This window comes from Theropithecus gelada, chromosome 4 (assembly GCF_003255815.1).
Source record: "Theropithecus gelada isolate Dixy chromosome 4, Tgel_1.0, whole genome shotgun sequence".
Classification (NCBI taxonomy): Eukaryota; Metazoa; Chordata; class Mammalia; order Primates; family Cercopithecidae; genus Theropithecus; species Theropithecus gelada.
This window is the reverse complement of record NC_037671.1, coordinates 59,645,096-59,664,690: the sequence shown is the minus strand read 5'-3', so window position 1 is coordinate 59,664,690 and position 19,595 is coordinate 59,645,096. Positions and strand designations below refer to the sequence as shown.

Here is a 19,595-nt window from a genome sequence, read left to right as displayed (position 1 = left end):
TATTGTAGACATCATTCATTTCCCTCTGGAGTATCTGTCCAGTGGGGGATAAAAAGACAGGAATCCTTTTGAGATCTTAGTAGAAAATCCTTTTCCCCTCTCTAAGAACTTGACTAAATCACAAGATCCTTAAGCCTAGGCATGTTTAAGACAGTGTTGCTTTACTCAATCCTAGTAGGTAGGCTAAAGGGATAAAAGACTTGAGAGCAAGGAAATCTGCCATAATCAGTCCTAGAGTCACAGACAGAGCATGGCACCTTGTTTTAAATGACAAAATGAAGAGTCTGAAACCACCTTCCTCACTGAGAGCAGAGACACAGTGAGCTTAGTGTAGGCCTCCTGTAAGCCTAGACCACCAAGCCAGGGCTTCTCACCTAACTTGAGCTACATTTGCCCAAGCTTCACCAATGGGAGTTGGCCTCAGCTTGTGCTGGTGCTCCACTGCCTCCTGCTGGCCTTCCCTGAGCCCACTGACTTTTCAACTAAATCTGGCTGCATTGCAGCTCAAACATCCACAGACTGAAATCATATCAAAAGGTTCTAAGATCCCGTGTCTGTTAATTCTGAGTACACTTGGACAGTTTTTTTTGCCTCAAGTTTCTTCATTGTAAAATGGTGAACACTCAGACCTGCTATTCATATCCCACTAAGATACGACATGAACAATGCCAAGCCTAGAGTTCTTATGTCAAACTCAAGTTGTGGCAAAACATCATGTTTTTGTTTAAGCCTTACATGACCACCCTATTTAAAACTACACCCAGGCACTAAACAGCATTTCCTATCTTCTTCATGAAAAAATTTCTTCATAGCAGTAATCACCAAGTAATATATCAATAATTTGCTTACTTATTTACTGTCTCTCCTTAACCAGAATGTAAGCCCCAGAGTTTTGATATTTTTTTCTATATTGTTCACTGCTGCTATACCTCTAGTAGCTAGAAGACTGCCTGGGACATAGTAGATACTCAATATTTGTTGAATGGATGAACAAAATACAACTCTTTAAACAGTCCCCTAGGAAAAGAAAGTTTATGTCTGAGATAGTACAAAAGAAAATGACAAGCTTATTCTGGGATCAAAGTTGAAAAGCAATCTACTTCTTAGGGTGCCTAATCAATATCACCCTTACCACTCAAATTGTTTAAGTCTGAGTTTTTGTGTCTCCTTCTCTGAACTTATTCTCAATTAAAAGGCTGGCTTCACTTAACAGCTGACATTCTTATCAATACAGAACAGTAACCATCTAGATTTCCCCTTGGGTAAACATCCCTCTAGCCCCTTCTTGATTAGGATTCCTGCTTTTCTGACTGAGCTGCATACAACAACAACAATTGCACTATTAAAGCACAACCATTCTCTGGGTCCCCACAACAGTTTAAACTGATATATTCTCTTACTATAAAGAGTAATGCACACAGGCAGGTGCAAAATAACTGTTTGGTTATTTTTTAAATAAAATAAAATCCTACTTTATATAGAAGTAAACAAATTGGAAAGATGGCTCAAAGTAATTTTTTAAGTAAAAACAAAATAATAAATTCAACAAAGATTCACAGGCAAACGATGGGTGACAAACATACAATAGGTAGTTAAAGAAAGCCAAGAATATACCTTTCCCACACTTCAAGCCTCTGAGATTCCTAATATTAATAAATCTTGCAAAGAAAAATCCTTCAGTATCAGAAGTCTGACCCATTTTGGAACTTATACATACCCAATTTGTCCAGAGATATGGCCAATTAAAACATACTCTTGATATCTTAAACTGGCATCTTAAGAAGATACATATTCTATTGTCATATTCCCCTAAGAGTACCACATATATTAGCAACAAAAATTTGACCCACCTTTTAAAATGTTGAATAAAATGTCATTTTATTTTTTAATCTCATTTTAATATATCAGCATAATGCATAAGGCATCACTGGCAAAATGACATTTATAAATGAATGACAGAGTTGAAGTCTTGTATTTTTCATCTTATTTCCATAATTTAAGAATTAAAAAGTATTTGGAGTACAACATCAAGAGCAATTAAATTTACTAAAGCTAATTTTTGCCAAAATAGTGCTAGGAGAGGGATAATAACACCTGTTTTATTCTAATGATAGACGTAACCCAAAATACATAATTTAATTTAAAATTTGACTAGCTAGCCTCTTGACAATTCATGAAAGCAGGTCCAACCTGTTCAAGTAAATGTTTAAATATTAATTCTTATACTGTATAATCTAGAATTAGTATTCCACAAGCTATGGAATGCATCAAGAGAAGATTTAAACCCTTAACATACATATATCTTTATTATACACCAAAATATCTAGAAGAGAGAATATAACAAATTTCACTACAATAAAGCTTAGAAAATATGTTTTAAATGGCTTTGGTAGCTGTTAAGGGTACCTTTAAAATTGCTGTCCCAAAATAATAATGACAAAGATTAGACTATTTTTGCAAGAAACGTTTTGGGTTTTTTTTTGGGGGGGGGGGTGAGGGAGACACAGAGTTTCGCTCCTGTTGCCCAGACTGGAGTGCAATGGCGAGATCTCAGCTCACCACAACCTCCGCCTCCTGTGTTCAAGCAATTATCCTGCCTCAGCCTCCTGAGTAGCTGGGATTACAGGCATACGCCATCACACCTGGTTAATTTTGTCTTTTTAGTAGAGACAGGGTTTCTCTATGTTGGTCAGGCTGGTCGCAAACTCCCGACCTCAGGTCATCTGCCTGCCTCGGCCTCACAAAGTGCTGGGATTACAGGCATGAGCCACCGTGCCTGGCCACAAGAAACTATTTTTTTATTACATTCAAATTACTTTCCTAGGATCTCACTAACACGAACCTTCAAACAAAACAAACTTTTCTTTGAAAGAAAAATGAAAACACAGGCAATTAGAAAACTAATATGTGTGTCTAGAAGTTAATAGGTTTACAAATATATTGAGAAAACACATGAATGATATAGAATAATCCCTTTATCAACATTTTAAAATTATTAAATATTTCTTTAGTACATGATAGATTACACAGTATTTCACAAACATACTTAATTCTTTGCAACATTTTAGCAGACATTATTGTCCTCAAGAACTGAAAAATCTCTATTGTTAATTGTGTTCTCTTAAGTTTACATAGTTATCATATCAGTGTCAACCTAAACACTAAGTCTAGTCTTCCTTCTGAGAGTACTGGGGGAAGTTCAGGGTTTGGAATAAAATAGACCTGGGTCTAACCCAGGTTTGATCACGTACCACCTTTGCTGCCTGGGGAAAATGCATTAAACTCTCTATCGAAGGAAGATAATATTTACCTCATGGTGGTGTTGTTAGATTAAATTAAATAAAAAACATAAGAAGGATTTAAAGCAGCATGCCTGCTTTGCTCCTAAACCTGAATGTACTTTACCTTATGCCATCTTTGCTTCTGCTCTAAGACCATAAGACACTGCTAGAGAAAGCAACGTAATAGTGCTGACTTAGCCAGTTACAAATTTATAGGCTAGTACTGTTTTCTCATTAGTCAACTCGACATAAATAATACTTATCTCCTAAGATTGTTTTAAGGATTCCATAAAATTGTGTATGTAGAATATTAATTATAGTGCCTAACATATGCTAGGAACTCAAACTGTAACCATTCTGTAGTTTAGCAATCTTTTTTTTTTTTATTAGTTTATCCCTTAGCACATTTATGAAAGGTGTTATTCTATACTCTTCAACTTTCTTTAAGCCCTAAATACACCAAATCCTTCTGATAAGCGATTCCCCTGCCTAATTTATTAGAAAGATGAGCAGTGGATGTGAGCTTCCATAGCTCTTCTTTCTACTTTTTAACACTCCTTTACCAATTCATAATTTTTCATATATCCATCAGGTGTGAGATAAACAGCGATGTTCATTAAACTCCTAATGCAATTCTTTCAGTCATTCAACAAATTTTATTGAGCATATACAATCTGTCAGTACCATCTCAATTGCTGGGTATATCATGATAAGAAAGAAAGAAATTCTACACTCAGGGAACATCATATAGGAAACGGAGGTTCATATTATAATAATCACATAATACATAAATGTTTTAAATTCTCTTTCCATCTCCTCAGGCCTTGTTTCCTCAACTATTCTCAGTGCATCCTCCATTTCCACAGGTTTTACTGCTCCTGCCCACCCCAGCTTGAAAACCTTGCTTGGCACAGTCACCCTCTATACTTAGTATGCTCTATTTCTTTCCTTCCTGACTTCTTACACTTTAGAAACATACTCTATTCCCATCGCCTCCATTTCCTTGTATGCTAAACCAGGAAATCTGGTTCCTGCTCTGATTTTTTCTTAAAAACGACTTCTTAAAAACAATATCCATGCCTTTTTCAGTTCTGAAAGTACCAACTACCTCTTACTTTCGAAATTCTCCTCTTTCTTAGTGCCTAGAACCAAACTGTTGTTTTCTCTTTTCTACTCCAATTTTTCTGATAATTGTGTTTTCACTCTAGGTTCCTCCATCTCTGTTCCAAACAGTGGGTATTCCTCCAAGTTAGAAACAAAGAGGAACCAAATACATAATCCATTTCACCTCCAACCCGATCCCAGACAATTTAGCTCTGTGCCTATTACCTGTGTTAATCAGGCTTCCAAACTTTCTAAATAACTTAGGCTGACCACCTGAGTTAAATTTAATTCTTCATGCTGTCCTATACACGGTCCTCAAAATATTTACTGAATCCACACTTACCCCTTTGTTCTTATCCCTATCACAAGACCTGACTTGGTTAACTGTCTCATTCCTAGTCTCTCCCCATTTCAGTTCTTCACATTTTTCCATATTAATCTTGTGAAGATATAATTCTCTCCTCGTTTAAAATTCACTAATGGGTTTCTCCTGACTATAAGACAAAGTTCATTTACAGCAATCATATTCTGGCACTAATATCTTTCTCCTCTCTATTCATCCCATACTACCTTCCTAAATTCCACACTACAAATAAACCAGAATAATATTTTTAAATATTTTAAAATAGCAAAATCCTCCTTTTAAGTGAAATCTTCCACAGAACTCCAACACATAAAAGTAAATAAAGATACAATTACACTTGTTAAAACAAGGCCGGAAACCAGACAACTTAATCTCTCCTGTCAATTTCTCTCCCTTTACTGTGAAACCCAAGAGCTCCCAAGAACAGCTTCAAATCCATTCCATTATACCACATCCCTTGAACATTTCTTAAGACAAACTATCTTTGCTGAAATTCAGTCCCTATTTCCCTTCTTTGCCCTTAATCATCTTCTCCATTCTAGGTTATATGAAACCCTTAATAAGCCAGCACAAATTGTATTATACTTGTGGAAACTACTGATTATACCATACCAATCTAACCACTCTTTCCTATGAAAACCTAGAGTAAGAACAGCTGGCACTTACTATACATCAGAATCTGTATTAAGCCCTTACCGAATCTTCCCTACATCAGTGAAGTATAGATAGACAACAGTTAGCTAGAGACATATATACATATGTATATAATTATTGTCCACATTCTATAGATGAGGACACATGTCAGGTAACTTGCCTAAGGCCACACAACTTGTATATAACAACTTGTATATAATGGAACCAAATCTGAACTCAGTCATCTGCAAGCCTGTCCTCTCTATCAGTTCTTTCCAACCTTTTTAACGTCACTGAACACATAAAATGATATATGTAAAGCATTCTAGGGCAAAATGAAAGAAGCTGCTCACAGTTGAAGGCAATTCGTTTTAATACCCCAGGCCCAGCCTAGCTTCCCCAAGAATTCATGGGATCAATATTGGAGTATATTAGAAATTCACTAGCAGTACACCAGCTGAAAAACTCTGCTTTACAAATTCATTTCGTATTTACTGGTAGCTGGTATGTAGCAGGGGTTCAAATATGTGTGTGGGTTATTGACAAAGAACAACACATTATGCTCAAATCGCAAACAGAAGCAGACAGAAGAACAAACAAGAGCTGAAGAACTTACTAATAAATGCCTATACTTTGAACAAGGCAATAACCAGTTTAGATTTCCATAAGGTTGCTATGGTCTGAATATTTGTCCCCTCCAAAATTCACACTAAAATGCAATCCCCAATGTGGCAGTAGTGAGAGGTGGGGCCTTTAAGAGGTGACTGGATCATGGGAGCTCTGCCTACTGTGGACTGATCCATTCATGGATGAATGGATTAAAGAGTTATCATAGGAGGGAAACCGGTGGCTTTACAAGAAGAGGAAGAGAGACTTGAGATAACACACTAGCACCCTCAGCCCCTTTGCCATGTGACGCCCTGTGCCACTTTGGCACTCCTCAGAGAGTCCCCACAAGTAAGGAGATTCTCAACAGATGCAGCCCCATGACCCGGGACTTCTCAGCCATAACTAGAAGAAATAAATTTCTCTTCTTTATAAATTACCCAGTTTCAGATATTCTGTGATAAGCACTAGAAAATGGACTATGACAGGGTAGTAGTTAAAACCGTGGTTCTGAATCTTTAGTGTGCATCAATTTCATCTGGATGATTTGTTAAACCACAAAGTGTGGGCCCTGACCCCAGAACTTGATTCTGAGACTCCACATTTCTAACAAATTCCCAAATGATACTGATGCTGAGATCTACTAGTCCCTGAAATAAAAAATCCTAACAATAAATATGTTTCATATACTCACACCCCACCAGACAAATACTTAATCCTTCAGTAGTCAATTTTTAACAACACAAGTTTGCTCTAAGTCATGATGCAAGCTAGATTCTGGAAGAAAAGATAAGCTTTTTAAACAGTGCTAAATGTTCCTTGACCCAATTATAACAACATATAATAGACCTTAAGCATGCTGTCATCAAGGACAGAAACCACAGCTATAGAAAATGTACATTATCAATGTTGTACTTAATATCCAATAAAACCAGCTTAAAGCAATTCAGAACAACAACACTATAAGCAATCTGATTGACAGGACACATGCTTTGAATTTATTAGAAGAATTATCCAGTTCAATGTAATACTTAACAAAGCTAGTCGCCAAAGTGATTTAATATCCAAGTGCCAAGTAAAATAATATTTTCGTGGTATTCATACTTTAAATAGAGGTTTGTGCATGCTCTCACTTATAAGTGGGAGCTAAACATTGAGCACACACAGACATAGAGATAGGACCAGCAGATACGGAGGACTACTAGAAGTGGGAGGGAGGATGGACTGAAAAACTACCTATTGGGTACTATGCTCACTACCTGGGTGATAAGATCCATACCCCAAACGTCACAGCACAAAATATACTCAGGTAACAAACCTGCACATGTACCCTTTATGTCTAAAATAAAAGTTGAAATTTTAAAAATAAAAAGTAAATCAAATAAAGGTTTGATTTTATATCTCTTGCACCCAGGGTGATGCTTTTTTCAGGTAGACAGGCATGTAAATTATAATTACAACTAAGAAAAACACAAAAAACTTTACTCTAATTAAATTTTATTTGTATAAAGCATAGGTGCATTTATTTCAGAAATACGGGAAATTATTTAAGGAATAAGACATTCAAAACTTTAAATACTTCTTGTGAATCATTCACAAATCCAAAAAATCTGATTCAGCAACCTAAGCGCAATTTTCAAATGTCCCTATCCTTCACTCACAAGGGTTAACTCAAACAGCTTTATTTTAACATTTTAAATATATCAATATTCATATTCAACAATTAGATCTAATAATAAAAACCCTACATTATGAAACCAATATTTTTGGAGTAAGGTATACTGTGAAAAGCAATTGGTTTGCTATAAGATCAGGGAACAGTGGAATGTTCTCTTGGAAATGGTTGATGTTTTAATACTAAAATCTCTATCCTCAAGTATAATATGCATCTAAATAAAACAGTATTCAAATATATTGAGAAGATAAAATACAAAAAGCCTAGAAATGGAGAATTTTAAATCACAACAGTCAAAACCACAACAATCCCAAAAACAGGTAATAAAAAAGCCTAAGCGAATGAGTAATAAATGAAAGAATTATTAATATAAAATTATTTTATTAAAAGAATTTTAAAAATAAAATAATGGAAGAGTTAACAATGTTTTGCCCACTTTCCCCTCATTCCTTGTTCATTGTGTATTCTTGCTCTTAGTTCTTTCTCAACTAATCCATGTCATTCACTTTCTCCAAATCTTAATCAAGACTGGTCTCTAACATGATCCACCCTAATAACTTTCTTACATCACCTAAACAATACTTTCCTTTTTACCATCATGTTTTGAAACTGTTTTCCAATTCCTTCTATCTTTCCCAATTAAATTATTACCAAGTAGATTAAAATTATAAAGTAAAATAGTTTCTTAAAAATCAACATTGGCCTATATAATCATAAATCCATTGTTAGGCCAAATTAATTTGAACCAAGTGGAAACTTTACTCATACTATTTTCTGTTTTTCAGTAAACCTTCATAACATCCCATATTCATTATATTATTTTAGTAAAGATTCAAAGTTGTGAAACTACACATATTTGACTAAATTCCAGTTACCAGTTGACCCTATCCTGGCTGACAGGATCCTGGTTGGCAGCTACCTACCCAACAAGACCAGTTCCTACTGGCCTACTAATTCAATCTATCTTTAGTAATTAGGTTAAAAAAATCTATGTCTCCAGACTCCCCTCTTATTACAATTACACTGGTACAGTTCAGGTTCCTACCACCTACAGGATGGGCTACACTTTAAGGTCCTTTAAAATGTTGTCCCTTTAACATGAAATTCCCTTCTCTCTATGTCTGTACATTTGTGTTTACCTGGTTTTTTTCCAAATAAATCTCTTGGAAGATTCTCTTAAATAAAGTCTTGTAGGGGCCGGGCGTGGTGGCTCATTCATGTAATCCCAGCACTTTGGGAGGCTGAGGTGGGTGGATCACCTGAGGTGGTGAGTTTGAGACCAGCCTGATCAAAATGAAGAAACCCCGCCTCTACTAAAAATACAAAAAAAATTAGCCAGGCGTGATGGCAGATGCCTGTAATCCCAGCTACTTGGGAGGCTGAGGCAGGAGAATCGCTTGAACCCAGGAGGTGGAGGTTGTGGTGAGCTGATATCGCGCCATTGCACTACAGCCTGGGCAACAAGAGTGAGACTCCCTCTCAAAAAAAATAATAATAATAAATAAAATAAGGTCTTGGAAAGTCTTTATAAATAAGGGCTGTTTCTTTTATTGCAGTATCTTCAGAATGGTACATATTCATGATAAAAACTCAATAAAAATCAGCTGAATGGCCTATGCCAAGTAGATGGAATATGTACATATGTATGTATCTATGTATATACATATACACACAAGTATATTTCTCTGTACTTTTTATAAGAATCATAATATGATACTATATTAAATATAGTATCCATATTGATTTAGAAAAATACATGGATAACAAATTTGATTCTGAGAATCTATATTTCTAACAAATTCCCAAACGATGCTGATGCTGAGATCTACTGCTCTTAGAAATAAAAAAGCAACTAAAATGACTTAAATTCTATCACTTGTTAGAAACAGCTCTATCTAAAAAGAACAAAAACAGAAAAAGATTATTTTTTCTCATATCGAAAGCCAAACTTTAAAGATTTGGTACAATTTACCATGTATTCAGCAAAATATAAGTAAATAATATCTATGAACATGTATGAAAATTTATTTCTATGTAAATAATATGGAAATTTCCATGTATTAGTTTATTCAGTAAACATTTATTGAGTGGCCACTACGAGTCAGGCACTGTTCCAGGTGCCTGAACATGCAGCAATCAACAAGAAAGACAAGATACCTGCTTTTATATAGTTTACATTCCAATTGTAGGATACAGATAATAAATGAATAAATAAGCAATAAATATAAGGTAGTCATCAGCACCCAAAATTACAAGAACATAATCTGGTAGCAAATAACCAGTATCGTTTATTGGAATACATATGCTAGTAGAAAATAGTTTTAAAAGGAGAGAAAAACAATCCAAACTAACAACTCTGAATAAGCATTTTATAGACAGATGGCTAATTTTTACATATATAGGACTGACTTAATACATCTGACAGAGCAGGAGCATTGCCATCTTGGACAAACACCATCATCTTAAAATTTACGTTGATCAAAAACTGCCTAAATCCAAAGGGCATCAGCCTAATGGCTAAAGTCAGCATGACCATAAACCACAAATAACATCTGAGACCAGAAACACTTCAAACCCCTCCCTGACCAGAGACATGCCAGCCCTGAGATAACCTCCCCTCCAGCTGGAGAGATGTCAGCCCCAAGATAATCTCCCCTCCGACCAGAGACATTCCAACCCCGCCATAAACTTCTCCACCACACAGAAACATTCCAAGCTCTCTCACCAATAGATACTCTCAGTCTGTAAGAAAGAACATTCCTGACCAAAAATCGGCCAGAAGTCCCTCTCAGGTTTATTCTCCAAAATAAACCTGTCTTTGACTGTTGAGCTGCTTTTCATGTTTCTTTCCTCCTTAACTCTTACAACATCAAATTCCTAATAAAAAAAATAACAGTGAGCATCAGAACCTTAAGCTGCTTCCACAATCCATTATTACTACTCAAAAATGTTTATAACAGAAATTATGTGCATTAAAACACAAAAGCTGCTTAACCTTAATAAAAGGTATCTAGAGACACAATACCTTAATATTTATATTTTGGATGACAGTTACAAGCACTAATACATACAGGTGTAAATTATTTTAGAATACAGACAACACATTCCCCTCCAACATTAAGTACAGCATTAGTTTTAAAAGCAAAGTGTTCAAAAAATGCCTGCAACAAGCACAAGCAAGTGAAGATGAGAGGAAGAGACAGATACCGATAAGGCAGTCAATTCAAGAACAGAGCTGTGTTAGAAGTTAGGGTAAAGAAATATTTGGTTCTAGGCAGTATATCTAGGAAAGGTAGTTGTGGCAGCAGAGTTAGAGCTCAAAATTGCTGGAGATATTATACCAGTCTCTGCTGACTCAAAAGTACTAGCTAAATACCCAAAATATTTGCTCAGACTCACATAGCAATATATCTCAAATAAGTCACAATGACGGCACAAATATTAAGAGAAAGAAATCAGATATTATGATCATTTGGTAAACAACAGTACAGAAAAATTCCAGTTGAAATTGACTGTTACCACATCATTTTTCTTACACAGTTAGGACATAAGCTGTCCAACATAAGTTATTATTTCAAATCATTCGAGCCGGGTTCAACACCCAAGTCCTTTAATTAGCACTATAAAAAATGTTTAACATCCTCTATAATCATCCTAAAAAATATCCTATAAGTAGTATTTTAAGCCAACAATTTTTATACCTCTTAATAATATTTTTAATTGTATGTATCACTTCACAAATGATACAATTGTTCAATTAGAGATTATTGTAATTTAGTATGCCTTAGTTTATTACATGTCATTGAAAAAAATATGTAAAAGACACAGTTGAGAAAAACATGAACATTTATAAATACAGACTATGTAACAACAGAACACTAAATAGTCATAGAAAGTAAGAAATGTGTCTTATAATCCTTTAGTCAAAATATTTGCTGTAATCAGTAAGCTAATAGACTACTATATATTATCTAGAAAACTAAAAAATTATAAGAATTTTTGAAAAAAGTTTGCATTGCAAAATAAAAATTCCATAATAACAAAATTTAAACATACAAGTTAAAAACAAAAAGACTACTGATGATATTGCTACACAGGCTATTCCAGATGTACATAAAAGAATGCAGGCCAATGAACAGGTGTCTAAGCCAAAGACCTAGTACTCAGCGTAAGTGTCCATATAGGTTGGTGCAGCTAGTTTTCCCTCTCTACCTTCCTTTTTCCACTCACAGTTTACAGCACAAACCAAGCTAAAATGCTAGCTCAGCTTCTCTCTTTTCACTTCAAAACAGCCCAGCTCGCCAGCCAGGCATGATGGTAGTAGCTCACGCTTATAATCCCAGCACTTTGGGAGGCCAAGGCGGGTGGATCACCTGAGGTCAGGAGTTTGAGACCAGCCTGAGCAACATGGCGAAACCCCATCTCTACTAAAAATACAAAAATTAGCTGGGCATGGTGGTGCACACCTGTAATCCTAGCTACTTGGAAGGCTGAGGCAGGAGAATCGCTTGAACCCTGGGAGGCAGAGGTTGCAGTGAGCTGAGATTGCGCCACTGTACTCCAGCCTGGATGACAGAGCCAGACTCTGTCTCAAAAAAAAACAAACAACCCAGCTCTTGAATGGGCCATGAGATGCCCAGACATTTGGTCAAACATTATAGTGGGTGTGTCTGAGTGGGTGTTTCTGGATATGATTAACATTTGAATTGGTAGTCTGAGTAAAGCAGACTGCCCTACCTAATGTGGATAATTCTCATCCAATCAGTTGAAAGCCTAAACAGAACAAAAAGCCTGACCTCCTGTGAGTAAGAGGGAATTTCCTTCTGTCTGAGACTTCCTTAAACTGATACCTCATTTTTTAAACTGAAACACTGACTCTTTCTGGGTCTCTAGGATGTTGGCATTTGAGTTGGAACTAAAGCTGATCCTTGAACAACGCAGGGATTATAGGCAACAACCTCCACCCCTCACTCCATACAGTTAAAAATCCATGTACAACTTTTTATTCCCCAAACACTTAACAACTAAAAGCCTACTGTTGACCATAAGCCTTACCGATAACATAAACAGTCAATTAACACATATTTTGAATATTATATGTTATACACTGTAACCTCACAATAAAATAAGCTAGAGGAAAAAAAACATTAAGAAAGTCGTAATAGGCCAGGCACAGTGGCTCACACCTGTAATCCCAGCACTTTGGGATGCCAAGGCAGGCAGATCACCTGAGGTCAGGAGTCAAGACCATCCTGGCCAAAATGATGAAATCCCATCTCAACTAAAAATACAAAAAGAAAAAGAAAGTCACAAGAAAATACATTTACAGTAAACCATAAGTTTACATTATCTATTTACAAGATGAACCATCTGTCTGAAATGGCAGTCAACCTTAGCCGGAGACCTCAATCTGTATTACATATCAAGCAAATCAACTTTTTCTTGTAATATGACTTTTCTCTGGTTTTGGGGAGCATTTCCAGCATTACTAGTGACACTTCCTATGAGCCCCATGGTGTTATTCAAGGTTTACGATATTTCACTGATCATGATGAAAAATACCCAAGAACTGTGAGACATCACTTTACTGCAATATGCAATTTACTGTACAAACTGCTCACACTGAGATGATTAGCATCGCAGAGCGTTTTAAGCGGATACTTGCAACACTTATAGGCTCACCACAATAGCAACAGGGTTGGGCTATTAAATTACTACAGTAGTACAGAATGTGCTACAGTTAATTTTATGTAGGTTATAATACTGCATCTTTACATTTGTTTACATTTCTCTCTACTGGGAATAGCACCAAGTATGGTTTGTACGTTTGTGTGCATGTGTTTTGATAAATTTTAACTTTTTGCAATAGATTCCTGCATATCTCATGTTAGTAAATATGACTAGTATGTATTTTATGCATTCCTTTATACTTAATTTTTTCTTACTTTTTTGGTATTTCTAGGCTAGGTGGTTCATCTGCAAGTTTTTTCAAATTGTTGCATATCTCCAAAAAATTTTCCAATATACTTATTGAAAAAAATCCACATATAAGTGGACCCATGCAGTTCAAACCTGTGTATTTCGAGGATCAACTGTACACTATCATTCTTCTGGTTTTCAGGCTTTTGGATTCAGACTACAACTACAACATTGGCTCTCCTGGGTCTCCAACTTGCCAACTGCGGATCTTGAGACTTGTCAACTTCCATAACCCCCATCTCTCTATCTCTCGCACTGTGTGTATGTGTGTGTGTGTGTGTGTGTGAGAGTGTGTGTGTAAGTTACAAAGACAAACACACACACACAGTTCTGTTTCTCTGGAGAACCCTAATATATCTACCTACTTAAGACATCAAATTCCTAATAAAAAGATCAAAAACTGTTTTAAATTAATAATATACATAATGATGTCAATGGCAGAGCAAAATTCTCACATCGCTTGAAGAGAGTCTAATTTAAAACCTTTCTGAACAGTCATTTCACAGCATGCATTAAAACTTTAAAATTGTGTGTATTTTCCTTTTTTTTGAGATGGAGTCTCATTCTGTCACCCAGGCTGAAGTGCAGTGGCACGATCTCAGCTCACTGCAACTTCTGCCTCCCAGGTTCAAGTGATTCTCCTGCCTCAGCCTCCTGAGTAGCTGGGATTATGGGCATCCATCATCATGCCCGGTTAATTTTTGTATTTTTAGTAGAGATGGTGTTTCACCATGTTGGCCATGCTGGTCTTGAACTCCTGACCTCAGGTGACCCACCCACCTTGGCCTCCCAAACTGTTAGGATTATAGGCGTGAGCCAACCCGCCCAGCTGTGTGTAGTTTCTTATCAGATAATTTTATTTCCTGATGAATGTGTGTGTGTGTGTGTATATATATATACACACACATATATATATACACACACACACACACAAAGAATATAATCAAAACTATAATCAGTTATCTATGTCCCCAGGATATTAGCTATTTGACTCTGTTACTTATATTAGTAACATATATAACAGAGTCAAATTACAGCACTTTCAAAGGATATAATAGTATGTAATGAATTAAGATATTTTCAAAGATTGGTCAAAAGTATGGAAAAATAATCATAATATAATGACAATTTTTAGAATGGTGAAAACCAGTGGTGTTTAGTTGTCCAGACTAGAGTAAAAGGCTACAATGTTGAGAGTAATTATTTCAAATTGGAGGATAACAGGTGAATTTTTCTGTATTTTTCGTATTTTCTATAATTAGAATAAATTACCTTTAAAAGAAATATAATAGAGGTCTAAAAAACATTATCCAAAACTGTTCAAAGAAAATCCTATTAAATGACTTCATTAATATTATATGGATAATGGTCAACGAAGACAGTTTTTAAAACAAATCTGAAAAAACTGTAAGAGCTTTTTATAACGTTATTTTGTAAAATCTGAGCTTTTTAATAAACTATACAGCTAGAGACATGAACTGAATTGTGATCTCTTAAAAGTCATTTGTTGAACCCCTAACTCCAAATCCAACTGTAACTGGAGATAGGGCCACTAACGGGATAATTAAGGTTAAATGAGATCAGATGAGTGGGGCCCTAATCCAGTAAAACTAGTGTATTTATAAGAAAAGGAAGAAACACCAGGGATGCACATGCACAGAGAAAAGGCCATGTGAGCACAAAGCAAGAGGAAGGCCACCTGTAAGCCAAGAAGACAGGCCTCAGGAGAAACCAAATTTGCCAATGCTTTGATCTTGGACTCCAGCCTCCAGAAGTGTGAGGAAATAAACTGCTGTTTTTTAAGCCAACCAGTCTGTGGTATTTTATTATGGCAACGCTTGCAAACTAACATAAAACATAAAATGTACTATAAAATGTACCTCGTAAATAATCTTTCTTCTATAATTTACTCTTAGGAGGCAGCAAATCAAGAAGTAAATAGTAAAAAATGCTCTTCATACCACAGTGTCATGGCATAGAGGGGGCAAGAAATCATATTTCCAAATAAAATGTTATTAGCTGGCACTATTAAAGAGAAATAAGGAGTAGGATTTGGAATATAAGCACTGTGGACAGGTTTTTTAAAAAGTTGTTCAGGTTTATAATGACTATTGTCTATCTAAAAACGTTCTATAGGCTGGGTATGATGACTCAGGCTCACGGCTGTAATCCCAAGCACGCCAAGGCAGGAAAATGGCTTGAGCCCAAGAGTTTGAGACCAACCTGGGCAACACAGTTAGACTCCATCTCTACAAAAAATTAAAAAAAAAAAAAAAAATTAGCCAGGCATAATGGTGTGCACCTGTGGCCCTAGCTACTCGGAAGGATGAAGTGGGAGGATCACTTGAGCCCAAAGGTTGAGACTGCAGTGAGCCAGTGAGCCATGATTGCACCATTGCACTCCAGCCCACCCTGGGCAACAGAGGAAGACCTTGTCTCAAAAAAAAAAAAAAGTGTATAAAAGGTTCTGCATAACATAATAGCAAATATTTTAAATTGTTTTCACTTTATTTGTTCATGATATCTCCCGGTGCTCAAAACATTATGTGCATATGTATATGTATGTGTACGTGTAGATACAAATACATTCCTACAGAAATATAACTCTGAAAGCAATTTCAGTCTTATAATTACTACTGGCAGTATACCTACAAAGGAAAACATTCCTTTCCCAATCTTTTGTATTAGATTAATATGCAAGTCTCTTTTTATTTAAACTGAATTGTCAACACATTTATCCTTTTAGAATTTTCAACTACATTGCAGGGAGCATATTAAAAAAAAAAAAAAACAGACTGTTTGATTTTCAGACCAAATTAAAATATCAGGTACCACTCTGATTTTTTTTTTTCAAAATTACCTTGTCTGGATCCATCTTTCCTTTGATAAATTCTTGCTTCCAGAACTGCAATGCCTGTTCCAAAGTTAAACCAATGCCTTTCAGAAATAGGCCATACTGCATTCGGCCTCCATGACGAAGATGGTGATTTTCCCGCAAGGCTTTATGTAACTGACGCATGCAAGGTGGGAAGGATTTGGTAGAAAGCTACAAGAAAAAACAGAAGAGTTTTAAGTTACGTGGAAGACTTATCAGGTTCCCTGTAGTATTTGTTATGGTTGCTAATTCAATTTAATTGGAATAAAAAACAAACCCCATAAGAAAGTGCTTCTTTATTGCTGTGGTTACAGATGACTCTTATCTATATCAGATGTTTCTTATTAACATTTTTTTAATTGGTTACAAGTTAATATAATATTTTAGATACTTTGGGTTAAATAACATACTATTAAATTTTATTTTACCTTTTTTAAGTTAAATTAAACTTTTTCTTTGAAGTTAACTATAGACCCCCACACAGTTACAAAAAATAACACAAAGAGATAGCATATATCCAAATTCCCCCAAAGAGAAAATCATGTACAACTACAGTAGATTATCACAAACAGGATACTGACATTGATACAATCCACTAGTCTTATTCAGGTTTCCTCAGTTGTACTCATGCACTTACTTCTGTATTAAATTCTATACAACTTTGTCACACATAAGTTGATACATCCACCACCACAGTCAAGATGCAGAACAGTTCTGTCACCCCAAGGATCTCTCATGATTTTATAACCTTTTGCACCCTGCTCCCCTCCCTCAGTTCCCTAATCTTTGGCAACCACTGATCTGTTCTCCATCTCTATAATTTTGTCATTTCAAGAGTATTATATACTAGAATCATATAATATGTATTGTTTTGAGATTGTCATTTTTTACTCAGCAGAATTCCCTCAAGATTCATCTAAGTTGTATATAAACTAATTTCTTTATCATTAAGTAGTTTTCCATGGTATGTATCACAATTTATTTAACTATTCACTCACTGAAGAACACTTGGGTTGTTTCCAGTTTGGGCTATTTCAAATAAAGCTATTATGAGCATCCTTGAAGAAGTTTTTATGTGAACATAAGATTTCATTTCCCTGAGATAAAAGCACAATTGCTGAATAGCAGATGAACTTTTAAGATAACTCAAATACAAAGCAGAACACAAAAATAAGAGAAATTGTTCTCATAAGGAAAATTCAAATAAATGTGTTAAAGAAATCAAATTAAAAGGAACAAAGTGTAGGTCTTTCCCTTAGTGTCAAAAATGAAATATTGTTGCCCACTTTAATTTTTCACTTATGGTTTCAACTGCATTCTCTACGATTTCTTTAAATATCCTCCCAAGACTTAAATTCTCACTCCCTCACATATGCCTTAGCAAGTTCACTTCATCTATAACAGCAGGTCTCACTTTGCTTGACTTTGCTGCTCCCTCTAGTGACCATCCAGTTTCTCTTCATTCTTTTACAGTAACAGCTTCTGAATTTTTCCATCCCCAGTCTAGTTCATTCAGACCTATATCTTTCCTTGGTAGAACTAACTAGAAAGCCTTTCAGCTCATTTTCATGTGACCATTTTTGTTCCCTCATATTAATATCTGATTTTTTTCTAAACATTGTTCTAATCTATACAATCAATATTCAACATCCTTAGTATGAACATTCAAGGTTTCCTCAATATCTGATAACTACTTTTCTTTTCTTTTTTTTTTTTTTCAGATGGAATCTCACTCTGTTGCCCAGGCTGGAGTACAGCAGTGCCACCTCAGCTCACTACAAACTCTGCCTCCCAAGTTCACGCAATTCTCCTGCTTCAGCCTCCTCAGTAGTAGCCATTACAGGTGCCTGCGAACACGCCCAGCTAATTTTGGTATCTGTAGTAGAGACAGGGTTTCACCATGTTGGCCAAGCTGGTCTCAAACTCCTGACTTCAGGTGATCCTCCCACCTCAGCCTCTCAAAGTGCTAGGATTACAGGTGGCATCACCCACTGTGCCTGGCCAATAACTATTTTTCAATTATACATAACAGAACAATTATTTATTAAGTGTTCTGGAAAATAAGCTAGGACATAATTTTCCCCTGCAATTCAGTTAAGGAAAAAAACACAACGATGATTATATTCACTATTAGGTAAGTTAAACACATGAAATAAATGACAAAATGAAGGCTCCAACAAGGGCAAAACTTGAGCACCACAGAAGCACTGTGGCAGGGAGCCCGGGAAAGCCCAGTGTACTATTACTACACCAAAACAAGTCTTCGGCTCCAGTCCACCGGGTTATTCACTATCCCATGACCACGCAGTCATGCTCTGTAGCTTCTCATTTTTCTCACTCTGCTAGCCCTACCTGGTGCACCCTTCTCATGCACATGCCATGTAGCCAAAGCCAAGTCATCATTCAAGACCCAACTCAATTTCTATTTCTTTTGGCACATTCCTTGACCACTTTTTATTCATTCAATCAACAAATATTTATTTAACACTTACTATGTGTACAGCCCTGGGGAACCAGTAGTGAACAAAGAAGTCAAAAACCCTGTCCTGAAAGAGCTTACATTTTATTAGAAGGAGATGGACAATGAATACAGACATTAAAAAGATAACATCTGATGCCAAAGCACTGGAAATGAAATAGAGAAATGAAATCAAGTGTGATTAGGGGAGAGGTACTTCAATTTGGGTGGCCAGGGAAGCCTTTTTGAGGAGATGGCATTTCAAGTAAGACAAGGTAAGTTGGATTCTAGTGAAATGAAGATCCTGAGAAGGAATAAACATGGTGTGCTAAAAGATAGCATAAGATCCATGTGACCAGAGCAAGTGAGTGAGCCAGAATGGAGCAGAAGACAAAATAGAAATGATGAGCACATATGGCTTCAGAGGCCATAAAATGAGTTTGGATGTTAGTCTACATATGATGAAAACCCACTAGAGGGTTCTGACCAGAAGACTGACGTGATTCAATAAACAAAGAGAACTCTGGCTGTTATGTAGTGAAAAGACTATATGAGAGTAAGAATGGAAGCAGGAGGGATATTTAAGAGGTGTGGGCAGTAGTCCAAATAATAAAAATTTT

General features: G+C 36.0%; 1 protein-coding gene across 2 annotated transcripts in view; it reads right to left on the bottom strand.

Moving 5' to 3' along the window:
* The window catches only part of PRIM2 (DNA primase subunit 2), a 388,757-nt gene that overhangs the window by 94,115 nt on the left and 275,047 nt on the right, over window positions 1-19,595 (bottom strand). For both annotated transcript variants that reach the window (XM_025382480.1, XM_025382479.1), the window contains exon 10: window positions 16,503-16,688. In XM_025382480.1, coding sequence (XP_025238265.1) covers window positions 16,503-16,688 — 186 coding nt within the window. The remainder of the gene's footprint in view (window positions 1-16,502; window positions 16,689-19,595) is intronic.